At 42.6% G+C, this 23623-nt stretch overlaps 1 protein-coding gene across 1 annotated transcript in view; it reads right to left on the bottom strand.

Annotated features, from left to right (window-relative positions):
- Positions 1 to 803: 803 nt before the first annotated feature.
- AKR1D1 (aldo-keto reductase family 1 member D1) overlaps positions 804 to 23623 on the bottom strand; it is a 36339-nt gene continuing 13519 nt past the window's right edge. The window contains exons 2-9 of the mRNA XM_084278530.1: positions 19575 to 19742; positions 14943 to 15059; positions 10293 to 10370; positions 7909 to 8031; positions 6070 to 6179; positions 5411 to 5576; positions 4587 to 4669; positions 804 to 967 (exon numbers count right to left, since the gene is read on the bottom strand). Of these exons, the coding sequence (XP_084134656.1) occupies positions 925 to 967; positions 4587 to 4669; positions 5411 to 5576; positions 6070 to 6179; positions 7909 to 8031; positions 10293 to 10370; positions 14943 to 15059; positions 19575 to 19742 (888 nt within the window). The 3' untranslated portion in view covers positions 804 to 924. The remainder of the gene's footprint in view (positions 968 to 4586; positions 4670 to 5410; positions 5577 to 6069; positions 6180 to 7908; positions 8032 to 10292; positions 10371 to 14942; positions 15060 to 19574; positions 19743 to 23623) is intronic.

Below are 23623 nucleotides of genomic sequence, written 5' to 3'. Positions count from 1 at the left end.
GTGATATTTAACAAAACACAGCTTTCTCCTCCTTTAAAACTTATCTTCCTAATGCAGTGTTGTCTTGGTCTGAACTTCATACAGAACGTTGTAAGATTTTTAAAGTAAACAGAAGTTTTCTTGGGTGAACCAATTTGCAGAGCAGGAAAGAAGTTTAAGGGATTTTTAATCTCACAAGATGAGACTCTCACTAGTGCTAGCTCCAGGTTGCATACGCAACACTATGCAATGCCATCCCTGTATAGCAGCAAGTATAGGTGTAATAGCTGTAGACTCTCCTGTGTTTCACTGCGGGCCTCTGCTGAGGTGTGGAGGTTATGAACATGCTTATAATGCTTTAGGGCTTTAACCAGTATGGGGAACCAGCTGGGGTGTGCCTATGGCATACAGCTCTTCTATGTAGCTGAAGAATACTCTGGTCAGTGAGAAACAGGCTTCACTGCATGACACAGTGAATATATCTATACCTATCTATCTATATATCATTATATATATGTGCATGTGGATATCTCAAACCCAGTTAGTTCTCTACTCCTAACTTTCTCTCACTTGAGCTGTGAAACAAAAGGATACTGCTTCATATCTACTGAAGCAGAACTTGTTTCAAATTTAGTGAAGAGTGTGTCATCGAGTGGAAATGATTTGGCTTGAACTAGTGAGCCCATTTTCAAGAGAAATCTTCAATTTTACCAGCTGTCAGTTTTGAAGCTTCAGTGCTCAGAGTTAAAGCCCCCTTAGCCAAAACCAGAGATTCAATGGGTTAAATGGATTTAGAAATGAGATACTGACAAGACAAGAGGAAGTAAATGTTACGTTTTTAATGCTGATTTGAACAGTCTCCCGTGAAGTCAAAGCACCAAACGTGTCTTTCTCAGTGAAGCCTACTGTCACTGAGTTAGGAGTCCTCCTGGACACACCTTGTTTTCAGTATTCATCACTGAAGGGATACTCTGGATGATCACGCCACCTGTGGATAGATGAGATTGAAAAAGTGAGTGTCTCAGGTGAAGCAGGATATCGCATCACTGATGCAGTTATACTATGCCTATCACACCTCTTCTCTTCCTTGCAATATATAGGTGGCCTTCATGGAAGATTCTTTTGCTTATTCAGAAGCCGTATGCTCTGAATAAGCTTCCCTGCAGAGTTGGAAGCAAATCTGTGCATTTAAGGAAAGGATCACTTTTCAGGCCTGCAGACTGTATACTCTAAAAAAACCCAACAAACCACCAGCAAGAGATGGATGTCAGCTATTTGATTAACCAGAGTTAAACCTACAGATATAGAGAGAAGTGTTATAGGGAAAGGAGATGGCTTCACTATGTGTGCATTGTGGAGGGGGAAAACTTTGCTCAGATGTCTAGAAAGACCCTCAGAAATAAAGGCTATATTTGACAGAGGTGGAGACACCAGACTGTACTACTTTATCTTATGCCCTTAAAGCTGGCCTGAATAGGTCTGGGTCTGGCATGTTGCTTTCTCAATGTGGCTGCCAAATGCAAACTAGGTCTGGCTGTCTTTTAGCTCAGCCTAAATGTAGATGCTCTTCCAGTTAATAGCACCAGTGACAGAGAATTTACAGAGAAGTTTTGGGGTGACGCAGTTCAGGGGAGAAAGGGATGTTCATAGCAGCACACAGGTAGAGACACTTCAGGCTTCATTTTAAAAACTATCATCAGGGAAGATGCATGATCCAAGATCATTACAAAAGGCAAAGAGGAAATTCCCAGCATCAACTGCAGTAAAAAGAAAACGCTGCCCATTATTGGCAGACTTAAGTGAGAGGTAGTTGGGTTTTGTTGTAGGTTTTCTTGTTTGTTTGAGAAGATGATGCTAAACCACAAGCCTTGGCTTGACAAACACTTTCCACTAGCAAAATCAAAAATTTCTGAAGAATCTTCTCAGGTGCACCATGGTAGCTGGCTGCCGTTCCTTACAGCAGAGCACAACAAATACTGGCATCTATCCCAGCTGTAAATCCTTCCAGTTTAGGAAGGATACATTTCACAATATTGAAGTTAACTAACTGGAAGGCATCAAACATTTTGAATTGGTTGTGTCAAAACATTTCATTCCAATATTCAGCCAAGCTGAAGTGTTTACACATTAACAGATTGAGTTAGTTCAAAAAAAACAAGCCACAACACTTGGCTTGTTTAATTTCAGTATAATTTGACAATGTCTGAGTTGTCAGTGTCATAATCTTGACTGTCCATCTATGGAGCATGCTGGCTAATCAGATCTCACATGTTCAAAGGTCTGAGTCCTTTGAGTGGAAATGATTCACTCGGAGGAATCAATGTAGCTTGGAATAACTGGTAAGGAAGAATACCCACAGCGCAGACTGGGAGCATGAGATAAATCAAGCAGACAGGTTAATGTAAAGCTTGCCCAGCACAATAGTTCTAGGTTTCTCAGAAGGGAAAAGAAACCACTTTAAACTGAGATTTCCTGGAGTACTCGTATTTTTGCAAACCCTTCTTTTTCTCTTCGGTGCTTAATTTGCTAACTCATTCCACTGATTACAATAGTCTGTTCATATGGGCTTACTCACACCATTAGAACAACAGATTTCATAAGGTACCTATGGTAGCTCATAAGTGGAAGAGCCAGAGGAAAGTTGGATTTTTCCATTCCTGCTGGCATTTGCATCACAGCAGTCAAAGGTTCTCACAAAGTTGACTAACCAGAAATCTTTCTGTGTGATGGTTTGACTTTTTCAGATACATATTACTGGATGAAATAAGAAATCTCTTTAGGCTGGTAACTCATCTGTTGCAGTGTCAATTCCAGACACTTCAGTGTGAGAACACATCGTAGGCAGATATATGTTTAGCTGCTCCTTCCATGGCAACATCACTTTTCTGAGAAGGCATTTTTCACAGTTGAGGTCAGACTGTATTTACTCATTTTCCCCAAACATGGCACTCTGTGAAAAATAGAGCTGGCAAAGTCCATCCTATGCATCCTGTTTTCCTTCTCAGTGGCCTCCTGTGACCAAATTTAGTCTAATAAAGCAAAGCATTTAGTTTAATAGTTTTTGGATTGGTGGGTTAGAAAGTTTTTCTCCTGTGGGTATTTGTATCCTTTAACTTCGCTTCTGGAAAAGGCTCTTACATTTGTACCAAGGTTACACTTAGTGTGTATACTCACTAAAAGTTTAAATAATGTTAGAGCTTAACTTAGCCACAAAAACCCAAACAATTTCAAATGTCAAAGCATGCATAAAGGTCTGCTAGGCCACTTGTGAGAAGCCTTCTGGGGCTAAATGCTGCTAATGGAGGAGTCTTTAAGTGTTAAGAAACTAAAGCCTTAGAACACCCAGCTGATCTTAAATGTGAAAAAATAACTCCATTACAATGTTTTTAACTTAGTTCATATTTCCTATCATGTTTATGCAGCACAGTAAGTGGTTTATTTGTTCCTTTGAGACATTTCCTCCATCTTTTGAGCAATAATCAATGTTTTAGAGTTCTCTTGATGTTGCTATCCCGCTTTTCCTTATTTTTAGTGCGTGAGCACACTACAGCTCGGCAAGACACAGGTAATCTAAGGTAACAAGAGAAAAGCATGGAAATTTATCTCTAGCTTTTTACTACACATTAAGTGCCTTGAAGAGGGGAAAGTTTAGTCATAAACTGTAGATGCTGTGGAGCAGAAGGAACAACGAATGGCCTTGTTCTCTGGAAGGGGAGATGTTCAGTCCGAGCCTTCTGGGGTAGTGCAGCTTTTGGGTGAACCAAAACATTAGGTGGTAAGCTTTAGATGACAAGCAGCAAGCGATCAAGCCTTCTTAGTTCTCAGAAAAGATAATTGGTCTAGCAGTCAAACAAGCTGCATAGTTTTCTGCTTTCCATATAAGAAGGTACAACTCAGCATGACAGCAGGAGAGAGAGAGAGACTGCTGAAGGTGGTGGTATTAGAAGAAAGGCCAAAACAAAGTTCTGACCACTTGCAGTCGTTAAGATGTATCACCTCTTCTGAGGAAGCTGGGTAGGCAAATTTTGATGTTCTGACCAAAATATTAAGTGAGAAGGAGCAGAGCTCTCCCAAAATTAGCCCTGCAGTTTCATGGTAACAGCACTGTTAATTCTTAGCCTTCTACATGGCAATTTAGGATAAGCTGCCTCTGGAAACACTAAGTTTACAATCCATAATCCATTGTACTAGAGCAGGAAAGTGGCTTGCTGAGGACTGGAAGTGAAGGTGGGAAGGAGGGAAAAGGCAAGTGCTTCTATTTGAATTTTAGCTCCAATATCCACACTGCTAGACAGGGTCAATGCTATGCCTTGTGAGTGGCCAAGACCATCACTGTAATGTATAGCAGAAAGTATTTAAGGCAATGGAATAGCTGGATAGTTCCTTTCTACTGGGTGTGCTTTTGGCATCTGAGCTGTAAGCAAGTATTGCATGCTTATTTTTGCAGTGGATCCAAGAGCATATTGAAGCTGCATTAAAGGCTTCCCATATTTAAGCCTTACCTTAAAATGATATAAAATTAATATTACAAGGAATTGATTTTTTTTTTAAAACCTCTGAAAAGACAGGAATTTTCTGTGAGGATCTAGGATTCCTACTGGACTTACATTAACAGTTCCACATAACGAACATTTTTGTTCAGGGCTTCAATTTCTTTCATCTCTTTCTCAGTGAGGGAGAAGTCAAAGATCTGATGGAAGGAGATGTTAGGAATAAGTTAGCATTTCTTGACAAAATTAACATTCGTGTGTTCCAGATTTCAGAAGTCTGATCTCCCCTCCTCTCCACTGCTTTTTTCCCCCACAAATCCATACTTGCAAGTCCTGAAGACATTAGTATGTCCGGTCACATTTGCACACACTCTCTTGCAAGAAGAGAAAGGTAGTCTGGCACCTACTGGGTCACCAGCTTCGGAAGCAATACATTGGGAGGGAAAAAGCAGGGAGCAGTGTGGGTACTGAGGGCTGCAAGGGTGGAGCCAGGTGCTTTTTGGTGGTGCGGTTATGAGCTTTTCTGGCACACCTGCATGCAACAAACCTTCCTTAACAAAGCTGCCCCATACTTGAAAAATGGGCAGAGCAAGTCAGTCATTCCCCAACGTCTACAGCCAGTAACCATGGTCTGCTGACCTACCAAATTACCCCATCTTGCTTGTTCTGCTCACTGCAGCAACTGGTGCCCTGAGATACACCACCATCTGGAACTTCAGCTACTTCACAGGGTTAAAAGGCACCAGAATTGTCTCTCTACTCTGCTCTGATACTGTCATACCATAGTATCATTAAGTGATGGGGACAAACAGTGCCAAATGTGGCAAAGCTTGACATTGGTCAAGCTTTATTGCCACAGAAAGAAATGGGAAAATCGCCTGCTATAGGGGCTAAGCCAGAGTAAGTGAGTTCATCCATGCACCACCGGGGTATGAATTTACCTGGAAATTCTCTCTGATGCGTTGTGGATTGAAGCTTTTTGGGATGACCACCACTCCTCGCTGGATGCTGAAACGCAAAGCAACCTGTGCAGCTGTCTTGTTGTACTTTTTGCCAATGGCATTCAGCACAGGGTCCTTCAGTAGAGGAGGGGAAGACACATTTACCCTGGAAGAAAATTGGAAAAAAGGAAACAAAAAGATTCTTTTTAACATCAAAGCATAAAGGCATCTACTTGTTTGTGGACAGAACACTACACCTTTTTGACAAGTAATGTGAAAGATGGAAGAGAAGATTTGGAATTTAGGGTGGTGGTCTGTCAAAGGCAACTTCCTATGAGATGTCCTAACATTGTCTAAGTTTCTATTGCCTCATCCAAACCTTAACATTTCCAGTTACAGACACCTGGCACTTGCTGTTAGAGGAGACCTAAGGTGACCTCCTACACAGACACCTGGCACTTTTTGATGACAGCATGAAGCAGGAGTGTTGCAAGTTTACATTCACAACAGTAATATTTAGACACTGAAGATCCAAAGATCAAAAACAGCCTGCAAAATGGGGACAAGGCATTTTGGGGCACAGAGACACAGCAATGGAAAAGTATTATTCTTTTTCCTGGACAGTGGCCCTGCTATCAGAAAGTAACATGGAAACTTACCATGTTTCATCCCTTGAGGTTCCCAATGGGCTGTATCCAACAATAACAATGTCATGTTGTTTGCAAAATTCTAGGAGTTTGGGTTGGGTGAAGTAGGGGTGGCATTCAACCTACAAGAGTAACATAGAATAATTAATCAACAGGACCAGATGCAGAAGCAGATGGTATCCTGATATCTGTGAGAGCTACACATCAGATGATGCTTTCAGGAAAGGATACACGTTAAGGAATGTGGAAACTTGTTCTAATTGTACATTACTGTGTGATGGGTTGGGGGGAGATTGTTTGTTTCATTTTGGGTTTTTGGTTTTTTTTTTTTTTTTTTCTTGTGGACAGCACATCAATAGCTGTGATAATAATTTGGCTGCAGGGAATTGTTATTGATCCAGTAGAAAGGGGACAATAAGTAGGGGGATGGAGTTGAGGAAAGTTCACTAGAGAAGTAGGCTCATATGGGTGAGATCTTCATTTCTTCACCTTTTGCATTCAGGGTGACTAATCTGACGTCATTTTATCTGTCCCAGAAAAAAAGGTAAGGGGGGATATGTAAAAGGTGAGACATTTTCACAATGGTTATGACCCTGTTACAGGTTCTGCCCTTCCACACTGCAAATGCTGTGCATCATTCCTTTGCAAGCAGGGATTTTCTGGCTACGTTCTCAGTCTCTGGGAAACGGATGTCTACAAGGTGACAGAGCAACCACTGTTTGCAGGCAGTCTGAAGCTAGCTGGCATATCTATGCTTTCTGGCTAGCTGCCCTAAGCTGGGCTTAATCTTTTCCCTGGTTTTCCTCAACCTTAGGAAGCAGCGGTGATGCTTGGTGCAGCCTTAGGGGCATGCAAGAAATAGCAATTGCACTTTGCACCCCCTGGGCAAGCAGTGAAGGGTGCTGGAATTTCCTCCTCTCCCAGGCTCCCTTTCCCTTCAGGCCCAAGACAGCAATGAAGGCTATAGCCACCCCCCCCCCTGCACTGCCCCATGCCAACCCCAGCCCTCCAGGCCAAGCACTGAGGGTGGGAAGTTGGTCCCAGTTGGTTTCTGGCCATTGATACTGTCAATGTGGATATTCATTTCTGCCAGCTGAATCAGAAGAGCTTCCCAGTGATTTCTAGGAAATGCAGTGAGCTGCCAAATGCCAGAGCCAAAGGTACTGGGCATCCAGATAGGTCACTGCTACTTATCACCTTCTCCTAGTCCTGCTACTGTAATTTAACTCATATGTGCCTATCACCTTCATGGGCTTGTTCAGCTCAGGTTGATCACTTAATGGGGGTAAGCTCTTTAATTTATTTTTTTCTCTAACTCTTACTCATGTCTTATAGGTGCGGCACAAGAGAACATGTACAGGAAATTAGGGAGTTGCTTGCAGTGGATTTTAAGCCTGGGAAGCTTAGAGTGACTCAGGATCCCTGACACTTAGGGTTGTTTTGGTGTCAGCTGAGGTAGACATGGCTTCATTGAGGACTGGTTAGCTCTGAATAGTTTGTCTTGGAAACTTTTTGGACTTCAAATAAGGTACATGGCAAAGATTTAATATCTGCATTGACTCAGCATTCAACCTTGTTATGGAACTTGGCACAGAGGCACCAGTTTTATAGCCCTGGAGCAGGAACTGAGGAAAACGATTGCTCCAGCACCTTCAAATATTTATCTTTAGCCTAGATAGGATGAGTAATATTTTCAAGCTAGAAATGGAAGTGTGACAGTATGGAGGGCAGTGACTGTGGCAAAGTGTACATCACCTTTCTGCATGTCACAGCTTGGGCCACATGTTGCCTCTGTGTTCCCTACAGGGCAGTGGCACCACAGCAGGCACTGCCCTCAGCTTGCAGTCGTACCTGGTTGCTGACAGGTTTGTACTTAAGTCCTGGCTTGTTCAGGATCATCTCCAGCTGCCTGCGGTTGAAATTGGATACTCCAATAGACTTTGCCAAGCCTGCATCTTTACATGCTTCCATAGCCTGCAAAGAAAACAAAGACTGGTGAAGTCCCACATGTTGGCTTGGTTCCTCGGAACATGTGTTTTAGAGATAGGTGGAAAATAGTCCATTCTTGAGACTGCAGAAAAACCTTTGCTGCAGCAGAACTAACAGCCCTGCTAGTATGAGGGCTGGTGCCGTCCCCCTATTCTAAACTCCATTCCCACTTTCCAGACCAAACCCTAGTGTTTTATACCTCCTGTGAGGGTAGAGTTTGTCTGAAGAGCAGAAAGATTAATCAGAGATACAGATACTTAAGTGCTAGACATCTGCTTTCAAAAAGTTCTGCTGACTTTATGCTGTTTTAGGACTGCCTTGAAGCTGAAAAAAGGAGAGTGAACAAAACAGATTACTCATTTAAGTAATTTTGTTCTGTTTGACTGTATGACACCTTTTCATATGAAGCCTCTGTCCTATGAAATCCCTCAAATATCTGGCAAGACACATCACAAAACTAGCACAGGAAATCTCAGTACGGTACAAAGAAAAAGAAAAAGGACAGAGGAATTCCAGATACTCTGTGCTTCAGACAAATTCTAATAGCCAAGAAGACCCTATGACCACTGGATATGAATACATGCCCTGGTCATTGTTAGCTGAAATCGCTGGGTTGTTAAGAGGAAAGAGGGTCCTTTCCTCAAGTCTTCCCCCTTTGCTTCCAGAAATTGCACGGGAATGATTCAGTGACTGTTTGAGGCAGAGCAGACACCGCTGTGGAACTGGATGCGCCTCCCACCGGTTTTGTTATTCCTTTCTGTCTCACAGGAGCTGAAAGCCGGGAGGTAAGAGGCACCATGTATTTGATGACCTCTAGTTGGCCTCATATGCTTTGTATCACTCAGTGACATGTCAGCAAATAGAGTCATCTGGAGCCATTTTTGCCTGCTAGCACCATACTGAGGGAGTGAAATTATCTGGATTGTGTTTAGCCAGTTTTACTTAGATTGATGCTATTATTTGCAGGCACTCAGCACCACCTATTCTGTCTCTTGGCTTATTAGCTGCAGAGGGTGACCTGCTACAACATATCCTGTTTAATAAGCACCAGCTTGAAGACAGAAATGTGTGGTGTTCAGACAGATGTTGTTTTTAACATTTGAGCAACAAGCCTGTGAGAGAGAGGAATAAACTGCATCAGCCAAAGACAGGGTAACATAAACAGCTAACCTCGAAGTTCCCCATTTCCCCTGAGACACAGCCTGGATGGCTCAGCTGCCAGAGGAAAGTCCAAGTCTGACCCGGGCTCTCTCCCACTCTGACCTTTCATTCAGAGTTTCACTCATTCTTCATCCTTATCTGCTGCATGTCGAGTAGAGCTAAACTGGCACACAACTATCCAGCTCTGGACAGTGCATGCTGGAGTGTGTAGTAGCCTATTTTACCTCTCTTGGTGTGATCTGGGCTGAATAAGTGGTGCTTTTGTAGCAGACATAGTGCAGAAGGAGAGCTGACCAGCTTTGGCCATGAATTAAAGTGTGTCTAAGGCTTCAAAAGACAGGAATATGAAGAGATTGCTGATCTGCCTTTCTGCCTCACCCAAGATCCTGAAGCCAAGTGGCAATAAGCTTAAGGAGACAACTGGCTATAGGACTAAAGTTCATCACAAACAAATTTAGGATGCCAACTTTCAGGCAAATGCTCCTTCCCTCCAAGTTTTCTTAGCAGAAAAACATTGTGTTCTCGTTAGATAATTAAATTTAGAAGTGAGTGAACTTGCTCTGATTTCAAGGGGCTTGCAGGGGGGGAAGAGTTGATTTTTTTTGTGTGTGTGTTTTGTGTGTTGCTTTTTTGGGGGATGTTGTTTGTTTTTAGGGTTTTTTTTTCTTTTTTTTTTTTCTTAAAACAAAGCATTAGGACAAATTCTGTTTTAGCTTGAAGGTAAAAAGCTTCCTTCGCTTGAAGAGGGACCACTCACTTAAGGCTCCAACCTTCTCCTGCTACAAAGATCTGACAGAGAGGAGAGACTGGTAAAATTCTACAGATACCTCAACAGGGAAATGTAGAATGCGATCTCTGAATGACAGAATGTGGATGTCAGATTTTTCAACAATGTTTAATTTTGTTATAAAAAAAAAAAAAAGTGATGGCAAGATGCAACACCTCTAAAGACAGAAGTAACATCCATGGAGCTAGTAGAATTTGATCCATTTGCCTCAGCTCTGTTTATGAGGGACACAAGTAAAATTGAGAATGAGGATCTGTGTTTTTTAAAGTGTATATGGATGGATGTTGTGTTTGCTTACCTCCCAAGTGGCACATAAATCTGTCTCATGGTAGATGAATTTTCCATTTTCATCTTTTGGGTAGATCACATCTCCAGGCTGAAAAGTAAAACCACACATTCGTCCTTTAAAGAAAATTTTCACTCAGAGCAAAGATTTTTCCACAGACTCTGTTTCTACCAGCAAACAAACAAACAAAAAAATTCAAAAGCTTTCTGAAACACCCTAAGTTCAACCAGTCATTCAAGCTGCGCTTACCACATCCTCCACTGCTAGATCATCCTTGGATACACTTTCTGAACTGTTATGTGAGTGCACACTCAGGAGTTCCCAGATGGCTGTGTCGTTCGATAAACATTTGACCTCCTTCCAAAGGGCTGGGTTAGAGTACCAACCTGTATATTTTTCCACTTCTTCTTTCCTCTCTTCCCAGCCCTTACCCTGATCCTGCTTGTGTCTTAGGTACCTGGGAAGAGTACCTGCTCAGTCCAGAGCCAAACAGTTGAAGGGAACATTTCCAAAAGCTATTTAGTAGTAGTAAAGGGCTACGTGCCTAATCACAGGCTGTGAACTCTTGCATGCTTTATCCACCTTTCTTTGGGCACTAGAAACATTTTCTCCCTATCTCTGTGCCACATAAACAAGACTTCAGAGATGAGTTACGAGCTGATATTTCATAAGCACAGCTTTCTCTTATTTGCTGGCCATTTTGCTGCTCTTGCAGGCAGTGCATTAAGACCTCCCTTTTGTCTGATTGCAATTTTGCTTTTTTTCATAAAACCCCTGCAGTGTTGTTTGACACTTGATCTGACTGCAAACTGCCACATTTCAAAGGTCTGGGTACAAGATGTTGACATGGTAACTCCTTGGGAACATGCAGCTGTGACTAATATGATCAGTAACCGGCGCCTCCCAATTCAGTCAGGAAGTTCAAATTCAAGACATTTCATGGGAAAAGTGAGCCTAAGGAAAACATAGCCTCAGATTTCAGAGGCCAGGGTCTAAGTTACGGGCGTAAGCCTGTCTGCTCCGAACGTGATGGTTTTCCTCAATGAATTCCACAAAGATGATTTATTACATTTGTTGCTGTCTTGCTAAAAAAAAAAGTAAAATGTCTTGACTAGAAGGAGGTAGGTGGCTCTTGGGTACAATTTTTCTATTAGAAGGCAAACTGTCTCTATTTACAAAATAACCTCATGGTATCCCAGCAGACTCTTTAAGGATTGCAAACTCAATGCATTGTAGTTGGGCTTTGAGTTCAAGGAATGAGTCTCAATTAAAGAACTTTTTACTCTTTTCCACTTTAAATTTGTTAACTACTGTTCAACATTACTTTTTATAGTAAATAGACAGCAATTACATTAGCTAATTTATCTCCCCCATTTTCCTTTATTTATAGCACTTGTATTCTAAAAAGCGAACGAAGTCAGGATGAACAGGGCTAAAAGATGAATTTATCTTGACTGAGGTAGGAGGTGCCAGCTATTGTGGATTTCCTTCCTCCTGCCTCCAGGGAACTGCACAAAGTGTTGGAGTACAGTTGTCTGCTCAGTAGTGTCCGGGCGCTACTTTCTCTGCCAAGCTACCTTTTCATGCAAGGGAGTTCCTGAATGGAAGAACTGACTGCAGATGGATAAAGATGGATAAAGTGCTACGAGAAAAGCAGTGTTTTGATGGTGGCAGGATGGTGGTTGCTGGTTTTTTTAAAAGGTCTTTCAGAAGTTGGTCACATTTGTCAGCTTTTGATTCTCATGAACTACACTGTGCCAATCATTCCCACAAATGCTGTTGTTTTCTCTTGCAGTTCTCTGGCAGACACCCACACACCTTAGATGTTTTCCTACAATGTGACCATTAAAATAAGTGGAACAACACTGTATAATCACTGCCACTATCCAGGGATCACAACATATCATGTTCAGAGTCTGGAGGCTACCACACAAAAGCTACCACACAACTTACTTGCATATTTAAAACACAGCCACTGGTAACCACTGAGAAGAAAAGTTCTGCTCCTATTATAATAATTTCCTCACCAACACAGATGCAGGAAAATAGCTCTGCCTATCCCACCACTTTCAAAATTATCTTTGGCAAGGAGGCTTTCTCAACAGAGCGATTATAACAACTTGTGAATGCCTATTGTATAAACAGGAGGCAATAGGAAGTCAAACAGTGAGGCAATCAGTCTGTTTTGATCTATTCTCTTAAAATGACAAGAAGACACTTAGAATCATAGAGTAGCCTGGGTTGGAAGCGATCTTAAGGACCATCTAGTTCCAACACCCCTGCCATGGACAGGGATACCTTCCTCTACACTAGGTTGCCCAAAGCCCTATCCAACCTGGCCTTGAACATTTCTAGGGAGGGGGCAGCCACAGGTTCTCCGGACAACCTGTTCCAGTGCCTCACCAACCTCATAGAGAAGGCTTTTTCCAAATATCTAATCTAAATCTACTCGACCTATCACTGCACACTTGGATGAGACTTATTCAAAGTTAAAATACCTGCTTTCCTGCTAGATCACAGTATAATCTAGTTGGGAGACCTTTGGAGGTCATTTAGTGCACAGTTACCTGCTTGCTGATGGACCAGTCATCTGAGCAGAGCCCCCTAGAAAACCTGCCAGTAAGTATGAGCTCCCCAGGGAGCCTGTGGCATGTGGTGGCCTGGAGGAAACCTGTTTCTGCTGGTCATCTGCCTTGTTGAGGTAGAGGAGCTGAGCTCCATTGCTGGGCTAAAGAGAGGAAGGACAAGAGTCCTGAACAGGGAATCTGTGTGAGGGAAGGTGAAGAGAGGTGTGGGCTGGCATTGATAGGCCAGTGAATAATGTCACCCCAGATGTCAACCACTCTCGATCTATCCAGAAGTGCTGACATGGTGGGGCTTTCCTCCTCTGAGTGGTGGTCTCTGAAAAGAGATGCCTCTTACTCTGCCTAAAAGCCCCCATGAGAGCTTGCATCTTTGAGGCCAGCAGGGGCATGTGTCTGACTGGGTTGAGTGGGACTGTAAGCTTTGACTCAAGTTCTTCACTGACTTCCAAGCAGAGGGATACTAGTTTTTCTAGAATTCGTTTGGGAAGACAAGAAAGCACCAACGTTTCCAGACTAGTTTGTTAGTGTTACACTTGCATGCTCCTCACCAAAGGCAAGCATTGCAGGTGGGACAAATGTGTTTGTGAGAGGGTGCAAAGAGAGGAAACGTGTCACCATTGCAAAATGGTGGGTGGGGTGGGGTGGGAGTGGGTGAGTTCTTTTTGTATTTGGCACAGAAAAAAATGTATGTTTTCCAGACAGAAAGGGACTGCTTTTTTCTCTCCTCTCAAGGGGGACATGAGTGAATCTCCGGCACTACTGCTGCTTTAACAGCTCAGATTGTTGACACAGGCTTCAGGGAGTCAGATGTATGTTACTTTAAAGCCAGCTGTCTATATCTTTATATTGTGAGACAATGACCTTCACTATGTGGGAGAATGAACTACTGGAGAATGCAAACAGAAGAAAAGGGAAACAGGAAACTGCAAGTGGTGGGAAATTTTTGAAAATGTACCCACAAAGATTCTATACGTGGGACTGTATAAATCAAGTTTTAATATCGGAGTCCAGTTATTCCTCTGCAGGTCTGCATTGGATGTGTCTTCCTTGGGAAAACAGGAACTGCAGGGCTAAGGCGACTGCTTCATTGGTAAATTGCTTCCTATCTGGAGCTTCTGGCAGTTTGCAGTCTGTTGCAAAATACAATTTTAATACCAAGAGAACTACCTTCCTTGCAAAATGAGGCCAATTTAAAGTTTAAACATCCTTCAGAAACAGTTAGCCAGCTAATTGCCTGACCTTACTCTCTCTAAGAAAAAGGATTTAATTAGTTCAAAACTACTTAAATTTGTTTTGAGTCTTATTCTTCCAAATCCAGTATTTTTAAATTTGCCTCTATATCATGTACTTGCAGTGGAAATTTGTAAAGCAAGGAGCAAATGGATCTGAAAACAAAGTTTGGGGACTTGCATGAGCTCATTGCAGAGGAGGCATGCAACTCTGTTAGGAGCTCCTGGCATTCAAAGGTTTTGGCTACAAGTTGCCCAGAGCCAGCAGTACGAAAGCATATCAGGCTTTAAAGTTTTTTAGATGTTTGAGAGTAGAAATGGGCAACCCATGTTTAGGTCCAACTGTGATCTACTGAAGCTGTTTGAGAGGGGCACAGGAGGTAAGGAGATCATAACTCTGATTTGCCCAGAAGTTTTAATATTACTAAGGCTGTTTGTTTTTTGGCACAGAGTAAGGAAACGAACTTGGTGGCTTTTTCCCTCTCCCCCTCCAAACTTTGCCCCTAGCCCTTTGCTGCTCTGTCTAACCAATTTGCTTCAACAACTCCTTCCTCATGGTTCAGAGAGGATTTAGACACACACTGTTTCAGCTACAGTAATTCTTCAGCATAGGAGACCCATCCTTCCAGTGGAGAGCCCCCATGCTGCAGCTGTCAGTAACTGTTCACACACTGCCTATAAGCCTCTCTGTACGTGTAGTGCACAGAAATGTATGCATGCAGTATGTATCAGACATGATCTGGCCAAAGTGCTATTTTCACCATGGATAGGAAGCTGTAAGGAGGATGCTAGATAAAGATCTTAGTTCAAGCCAACCATGCACTTCTTAGTGCAATTTTTCTTTTTACCTTGAAAGCCATTGGCAGCTCAATAATGTAAAGGTCAACGTAGTCCAGCTGCAGGATCTTCAGGGTTTTCTCCAGCGTGGGACGCACCAGCTCTGGGGGGTGGCAGGTATTCCACAGCTACAGAGGCAAGCACAGGCTCTTTTTTGGGTTTCAGGAGGAACAGTGAGCATCCTCCAGCTGACATACACACACACACATTTTTGTCCTTCCGATAGAGTCCATTATACATAGTGCAAAGACATTGTGGTCTGTATCACAGCAAGACAAAGATGAGGGGCCTGATCTTGTCCTCTGCCAGAGGCAGATGTAGAAGTTAAGACAGGAATCCTGGCCCAGCGCTGTCCCAATAAAGCTATTACATGTTTATTTATTACAAGACAGGTTGCTCCGAGTGGAGTATATTGCAAACTCTTGCTCAACAAACTTAGGCAGATTCATTTGGTTTTTCGAACTTTCCAAGCATATGCTTTCACTGGAAAATTATGTTACCACAAGAAATCTGTGGTCAGTTTTATGTTTGAAGGCAGAAGCTCAGATCATGTGAATTAGCTATTGAACAGCCAAGCACCCGGCACAAGGAGAATCTTTTGGTTTTCTCCTGTGGTAGTGGAGCCTGAATGACTGCCTGACCTAAGGACGTTTTAATTTACCCCACAGTCCTCACTGAAAGAGATATTACTGTTCAGTTACTGTAAGGCAGGTGTGACTAAAGCACAGCCTTTTCAACCTCTTTAATCACAACTGCTTCCTTAGTGGGGGATGATGCCCTGAGGTTGCTATGGAGTGTGCTTAGTTGATTAGCTTTCAGTACTATCTCTAACTGAACTCTGCTGATGCAAATCTCTTGCAAGAATAAAACCAAAGCATGGTAATTAGTAACCAAGAGTTCTTTGTAAACTGATTGCTGCAGTTACAATTTACAAAAAAACAGAATTAACACACAATAGAAGGTGTAAAACTTGCACACAATAAATTGAGCTATTTTATCATCTTTATTTCAGCGCACAAAACTGAGTTGTGTTGAAGTTTTTGGTGCGTTTATTGGCTGGACAAGACCTGCTATTTGTTGGTATGATCATTGTCTGGCAGTTCTGCCACCAAAGCAAGCAGTCACCTCATGCCAAGGTATGGAACGAATTTTTCAGACACAAAACACTTGAATTGTCATTTTCAGGAGATGATAAAAGTTATAGATGTCAAAGGACATAACCTTGGTAAGTTTTAAAGCATTAAAGTATTTTAGATGTTCATTTCTTTAACCCAGACTATTGTTTTCCTAGAGAATATTTGTCTGCTCGGTTCTGCCAGCAGAGACAAGGACAAGTTATCTTGATGTAGTGAGTACTTGTGTTGTACAAGTGTCATACTTAAGTTGTGTAAGTTCAGTTGTACTGAAAGCAACACACCCAACCCTTCCCTAAACTGACATACCAGAGAAGGGGTTGGTACCTGGAAATTCATATTTGGTCTTCCCCAGCTGTACGTTGCAAGGCGTGAAGAGTTGATGTTCACTAAGATGTTAGTTACACAGCCTGAGGTGTACCACAGTAAAGGGACCAAGATCTTGCTCTCAGACTTGTAAAATGTTTCTCTTGATTCCCTGGAAACCTTTGGTCTGAATGTTTTTTAAGCATTTGCCAACTGTAGATTTTCATTTTACAGGTCAAATTAGATGTTGTTTTGGACTTAAATATTGGTAAGGAAGTGAGTCCGTATACCCTTTGTGTTTACTTTGTTTTATTACTGTGTTTAAGAAATTTAGTAACCTGAGGTATGTTGATAGTTTAGAAGCATTTTTTCCAAGTGCCCTTTCTAGCCTAGTGCTATTGAGCTCAGTACTTGCCAGTGAATATATTTCCCTTTAAAAAAGCTGCAGAGGTTCTAAAGTAACAGCCTTTAGAAACAGCAAACATTTGTACTATGTTAATACATAGATGCCATGGAAACTTAAGAGTTTCATAACTGTTTTCATGATTTGTACAAGTTATTGTATTATCTACCTAAGTAGAACCCATGTAGACACTCGAGCAGTCAAACTGCCAGCTGGCTTTGGCATTTCAGGACACCGCATTTCCTGGAAATGTTACTTCTAGTTTAATGAAAGAAATATCCTGGGATGAAAGAGGAGACCAAGAAGGTCTTGCTATATAAGCCAAGTGAGATGTTGGCAGTTGATATAAAACCTCTAAAATTTCTGGATGCTGAGCTGCTCTGCTTGATCAGCCAGCCAGCAGCAAGAGCCAAGTGCAAGTGCTGATGATTTCAACTGGCAGATGCAGCCCAATTGCACCAAGTCACTATTCCAGTAACACTGCCACTCAGCAGGGCTGGTCTTGTTAGTCCCTGCTCACAGATCAACCTTATATTTGCATTATATTTGTTTAAGGAAAGGTCTGTATGCGGGGCTTGAGTCTGAAGGGTCTCGGGAATTTCCAGTACTTCTCATGTCAGTAAGGCTGAAATCAAACCCAACTTTCGTTGTGCAGACTATTTTCAAGAATGGCCTGCTATATCTACCATGTTTCCCAGAAGATGCAACAGTTCATGTCAGTCACTTGCCAATCAATGACTGAACACATCTACCAGTGGCTTGATATTTGTCTGTAGTTCATAAGATACATACGTTTCTAAGGTACATAAAGCTGAAGATGCATAAGCTCTTAAGACAAGGGTCACCTAGTCCTACTCCTACTGAGAAGTTCAGAGCTGCTGTGAAATTATGTTCAGTGAAACACATGAAAATCCTGGACCATGATGGCTTGAATTGGTTGCAGATTATTTTCCACTTCTGCCTTTGAATTCTTTAAAGGGTACAGAGATGCTGTAATGAACTATTACCCTGAGCACCTGAAGTCTTGTCAAGCACAAACAGAACACATGTGTGTCCCATCTCAAAGACACAAGACAGGCTGGAACCACAGGTATCAACCATCATGATACTACAAATTGCAGCCATGTGACTTGCAAAATCTGCACTTTAGGGAATAACTAAGCTTGCAATCAAGATTTGAATCAAATGCAGATTCCAGGTGGCCCAAGGTTTAGGTAGTGATCATCAGCTAGGAAAATCATCTAGTGATTAGGTCAGGCAACTGAATATAGAAGGGCTTAGTAAATAAAGTTTGGGATCTTAATAAAGTTTACCAAGAGATACACTTTCATAGAATCCAAAGGTTTATATGGGAAAATAAACTGCAGGGCAAGCAGTTAGGAAAGTTCAAGACTCAAAATTGTTAGGACATCTGGTTCTAACCTTTTGGCACAACTTTGTGGTTTTCATTTGAAATATTACTGGTAATTTGCAGTAATGAAACTATAAAACAGTTGAAACAAAATATTTTGACTGATCCAAATCAACATATTTGGCATATGGGAGACTGAGAGACTACCCTGATAAAGGTGGAAAAACTGAGGACGTGAAGCTCAGGATAGTAAGGCTGTTACCAGTAGAACTGAGCAGGCAACTTGGAAAAGAGTTGCATACTTTACAGATTGGAAATTGCTATACTTGGAAATTGGTGTATAGCTGCTGAAAATCCACTTGGTCTGCAAGCTACCCAATCTGAAGCTTAGTTTCGCAGATCATAGAGCTTAACTAAATTGCTCACAGTAGAATGGGCCTTTTATCCCATGGGATGTCTCACTCTAGGAACCACGGTATTTATTTCCAAGGCTGTTGAGTAACTTTTGTGGATTACATCTTATTTGGGAAAGGAGAAAGGGAAAATATTAGGCTGATATGTCCAAAGAAACACTGCAGGAAGGGGAACTTGAGGCCATAAGCTCCATTAGAAACTGTATGGGCAACATGAATTTTCTGGGGCCATCTGATCTTTATTCTACAATGTGCAATCAACTCAATCCCTCTTGCAACTACAATGACTAGATACCAGGTAAAACAGCATTTGTCAGACAGTTCATTGGACAAGGGCTGTCATTCTTCTAGGAAAGAATCAACTCATGGCTTAGACTTGCAGGAAGTAACTAGCTCATGCATTATTCCAGCCTTGTTGCTCTAGAGCAGACGTGTGATGACATCTTCTCTCCAAGTAAGTTGATTCATCATCCTAGAACTTCTTGATAACAGGTGATACAGTAACTAAGGGTGTATCTTCATGGGTAATTTTCTGGGAGTAGTACCAATGCAAGCACTTGCTGTTGTCCCATACACAGACACTTGCATGCACGTGCTTGCTCCCACCCCCTTTCATTATGCAATCTCATGGCAAACCTGTATAGGGAATTGCTCTAACAGGAAATAACTCATTTGCAGGATCATTGTCCAGATAGGGCTCGGTGTACACTGTACAAATGTGTGTATCAGAGCAACATGTGGGACAGTAACAGCTTAGGCAGCACCACTGAGCACAGCAATGATCTAAACTTGCAGGTACTTACAGTACTAGGCAGAAGGGCCATTGCGTGGTTCCCACTGCTGAGAACAGCAGCAGTCCCTGTGCTTTACGGCAACCCTAGTGCTCATAAAACTGAGGCATGATGGCAATACTAGGGAAGAAAAATAAAGGATGTTGAGTATGGAAGTAGGCCAGATGTTGACCACTGGCACTCTTAAGAAAGCCCTTTCACAGAAATTCTGCTTTTAGTGTAAATAATCTAAGCACAGCTTCTCACCTTGCCACAGTAAAAAATGTCTTCTCGCTTGATTTTTCCTTCAGCAATCTTCTCCCGGATGGCTTGGCCCACTTCATGCTCATTGAAGTAGACAAAGGCACCATCAATATGGCGGTAACCAGTATCAATGGCAATCTTCACCGACTCCAGACAGGAACCTTTGGGAGTCTAATGGGAGGAGAAAAAGAATAAACATTGTTTCAGCTTGCTGCTTGCCTCTCCTGCAGTGTTACAGAGTCCCTGAGATATGTAGAAGGTTCATGCTGGTGTTCATCTAGTCTAACCATCCTGTACATCCCCACACACCTGCGTTTCAATTTCTGAATGAAAAGCTGCTGTGCAATTTTCTTCACAATGGTTATGAATGTGGAATTGCACTGGGAAAAGGAGAAAAACAAAAAGTTCTTTATGTGTCTGGGAAAGAGAGAGTACTAGATGCTCAGAAAATAGAACTGAATATATTTTATAAGAAATTCTGAAATAACTTTGTGTCCAGTTCTGGGCTCCCTGGTATAAAAAAAAACAGGGATCTCCTGGAGAGAGTCCAAAGGAGGGCTACAAAGATGATTAAGAGCCTAGAGCATCTCCTCTATGAGGAAAGGCTGAGTGAGCTGGGACTGTTCAGCCTTGAGAAAAGAAGACTAAGAGGGGACCTTATTAATATTTATAAATATCTTAACTATGGAATGCAGGGGGAAATGGCCAGCTCCTTTTTAGTGGTCTGTGGGGACAGGACAAGGGGCAATGGCTGCAAGTTAGAGCATAGGAAGTTCTGCACCAACACGCGGAAGAACTTTTTCACAGTGAGGGTGACAGAGCCCTGGGACAGGCTGCCCAGGGAGGTGGTGGAGTCTCCTTCTCTGGAGGCATTCAAGACCCGTCTGGACGCCTATCTGTGCAATATGAGCTGGGGAGCTGCTTTGGCAGGGGGGTTGGACCCGATGATCTCTCGAGGTCCCTTCCAACCCCTAAGATTCTATGATTCTATGATTCTGTGATTTCCCTATCTAGAGAGCAAGGGCTTTCCTACAACAGCTGCTGGTCAATCTTTTACCTGATCAGAGACTTTGAGTATCTTATAGCCCAGTAGAGCTTTCAGTGGAGCACAAATTTGGATTAGACTTTTTTCTCCTTCATGAACTTTCCATTGGTGGTATCAGGATCTGAAGGGTGATAGCTCATGACTGTCTACTGGTTTTCCCAGTTCTAGACAGTTGGTGGTATCAGAATGCAAAGGTTGATAGCTCAGGAGTGTCTACTGGCTTTCCCAGTTCTGAACACTTGCTTTATGGTGTGGCTAGGAACTGGTAGATGCTTTAGTGTACATCTCTATACATCTTAATTCTTCAGTTTAATACAAGCCCAAGAATCACAGAATTGTAGGGGTTGGAAGGGACCTCAAGAGATCATCAGGTCCAACCCCTCTGCTAAAGCAGGTTCCCTAGGGCAGATCACACAGATGAAACATCTTAGTAAGCCCAAGTGGCATTTCTGTACTGAGTGCTGCACTAACGTTTACTCATCTTTGTTGAAATTCAGAGTAAGCTTGGTTTTTCAGAACAGTCATGGTTTCTATTAGCCGGTGTGACATGCAAAATACATGTATGCTAAATCAAGCAAAAAGCCTAGAATGACTGGTCACTGAAATTGCACTGAAAACTTGGTATAATGAGAGGATAGCTCGGTCAAGGGCTCTCAGCAACACGTGGCAACACCATTCTCCTGCCTTTTCCGTAGGCATTGCTCTGCTGTGACAGGGACCTCTGATTCACTTAAAGGAAAACTGAAATAGGGTGAGTCAACCTGCTCTGCTGCGCTGCTGTCTGCCAGCAGCAAATGCCAAGAGGTGAATTGTGCTACCTCCAAGTAAAGGGCCAAGACCATGCCGCTTCTCCTATGAAGAAAACAGATGCCAGAAACATCTGGAAATGAAAAAGGATATGAAGAGAGGATTTCAAATTTGTTGGTTTTGCTGATGCCAAGGAAAGACAAGAAGCAGGACTGGCAGTAGGTGCTGTTGGGAAGGATCACTTTTCACCACAGCCATCAGTCTCCCTCCTCTCCCTCCAAGCTGCCCTTTGACAGCAGCCACTGGCTTGGCTGTCTGGGAGTTTGCCATAAATAAGCAGCTGCTCTTCCACCACCTGATTAACTAGAAGGTGTGAAACTTAGAGCTGACACAGGATGCTGCAGTGACTAAAGACACCGGTCTGCCCTTCCATATTCATGGAAGAAAGATCTCCTGAAGACACATGGGGGCCAACATCTCTGCTTTTCAGTCCCAGAGCTGGAGGTTGGTCGCAGATTATTCTGGGGTAATGGGACTGTATCCCTGCCTGCTCGCTCTGCTCTTCAGCATCGTGTCCGGGCTGGCTGCTGTGAGACATGTCTGGACCAACTTCTGTTCGGACTAATGGGGGACTTTCTGCTCCAGGACGCAGCTCCTAAAGGTTACTGAAAATGCGAAGCTGCTCACACTTGCCCTTATTTATTACAGACATGAGCGAGGGCAGAGAGAAGAAACAGCACAATTTGGTGCACTAAAGAATTTACAGCAGCGATGACTATTGTCTGCTTAATTGAGAGAGACAATGAAACACTTGTTTTTAAGCTTTGCTGCTTTCACTGTGGGGGCCTCCCAAAGGCACGCTTGGCCCCTGCCAGGGCCCTTTCCTAGTTGTTAGCAGGATGTAATGAAGACTGAGGCAGCTAAAAGCCTTTCAGGAGCAGTCAATGGCTAGTTTTCACTCGGGGCATGTTGGGCAGCATTACAGAAGCACAAGGCATGGAGCAGTGACAATGTCCAACATGTTCACTGCTTTGTCCCTGCCTAAACCTGCAGGGAAAGATTTGAGGAAGGCAGCCAGCAAAAAGCTGACACAAGTACTACAAGCCCGCAGTTACTGATGACAGTAACCTCAGACCTCTGTCCTGGCAATGAGCTGCACGAGGCTGTGAGCCGCTGTTGCAAAGCTCTGGCTGACGAGCACTGAGCAATGGGGCTCAGTTTAAAGGTCTCGTGAGCTCAAGTTCAAGTGATGACTAGTTATCCAAAAGGGAAATAATTTCTAAAACGTGTGATCAGTGTTCTCTATGAAACCTGATTATTCAAACGGTGTGACTTGTATATCAGCCTGTTTGACTTCAGCCTGTTTGGCTTCTGCCGTTCAAGTGTATGAAAGCAGAACATTTGGAGTACAGTGACATACTACCTTAACACAGCTTTTAAAAGAAAGTTTTGGGGATTTTTTTAACCTTTTCCTTTTGCTGAAAAAGCTGAAAATGGGGTGTGGGCCTGATCCTAGGATTTCCTCTCTCTTTTCTTTGGACCCTTGAGAGATTGCATAAGCATGGCTCCTAGTCATTTCCTGAACCTATAAACTCAACCCTACAAAGCAAGGAAGTGTTGATTATTGAGTTGGATCTTTTCTCAAACACTGGAGCCATTTTGGTCAGTAACAAAAGCAGAAGGAATAGGTGAAGAAGGGTAGAACCTCACATACAGGGCAATGGCAAAGTTGCAGACTTGAGGGGAGGTTGTAATGGGGGAAAATGAGAAAGCTTGCAGGTACTGCAATTGACTTTGGCTGAATCGGGTAACTTACGTTATGTATTTCTTAATCTTTTGCATGGGACTTTCACACATCTGTACAAATAATCTTGTGAAAGACTCCTCCATCTCAAGGATTAATCTTATTCTTTAGGGGTTTGAGAAGGCTTTTCTTGGATCAGGCCTTGATTACCAATGGCCGGAGATGGGTTTACATTAAATATAAATGTTTTCATTGCACTAGTTCATTTCATCTGATGTGGTGTATTACTTCTGACAGATTCTGGTCTAAGGTGCTTCATATAAAAATGCAACGCGACCTAGGGAACAGTTTTTGGAAAATCCTGCCTCTATCGAACCATTCCAGCTGAAGGCCTGGGACATCTGCGAGCCTGGAAACTTTATACCATATGTTTATTTTCATTCTAATGGAGAAACTATCATCTTTAGCATTTCACGTATCTAATCTTTCCGAATCCTTCAGTAATGGGCTGCGGTA

This window comes from Gallinula chloropus (assembly GCF_964237585.1).
Source record: "Gallinula chloropus genome assembly, chromosome: 1".
In the NCBI taxonomy this organism is placed as follows: domain Eukaryota; kingdom Metazoa; phylum Chordata; class Aves; order Gruiformes; family Rallidae; genus Gallinula; species Gallinula chloropus.
The sequence above is the reverse complement of the archived record's forward strand: the minus strand, read 5'-3'. Positions and strand labels throughout refer to the sequence as shown.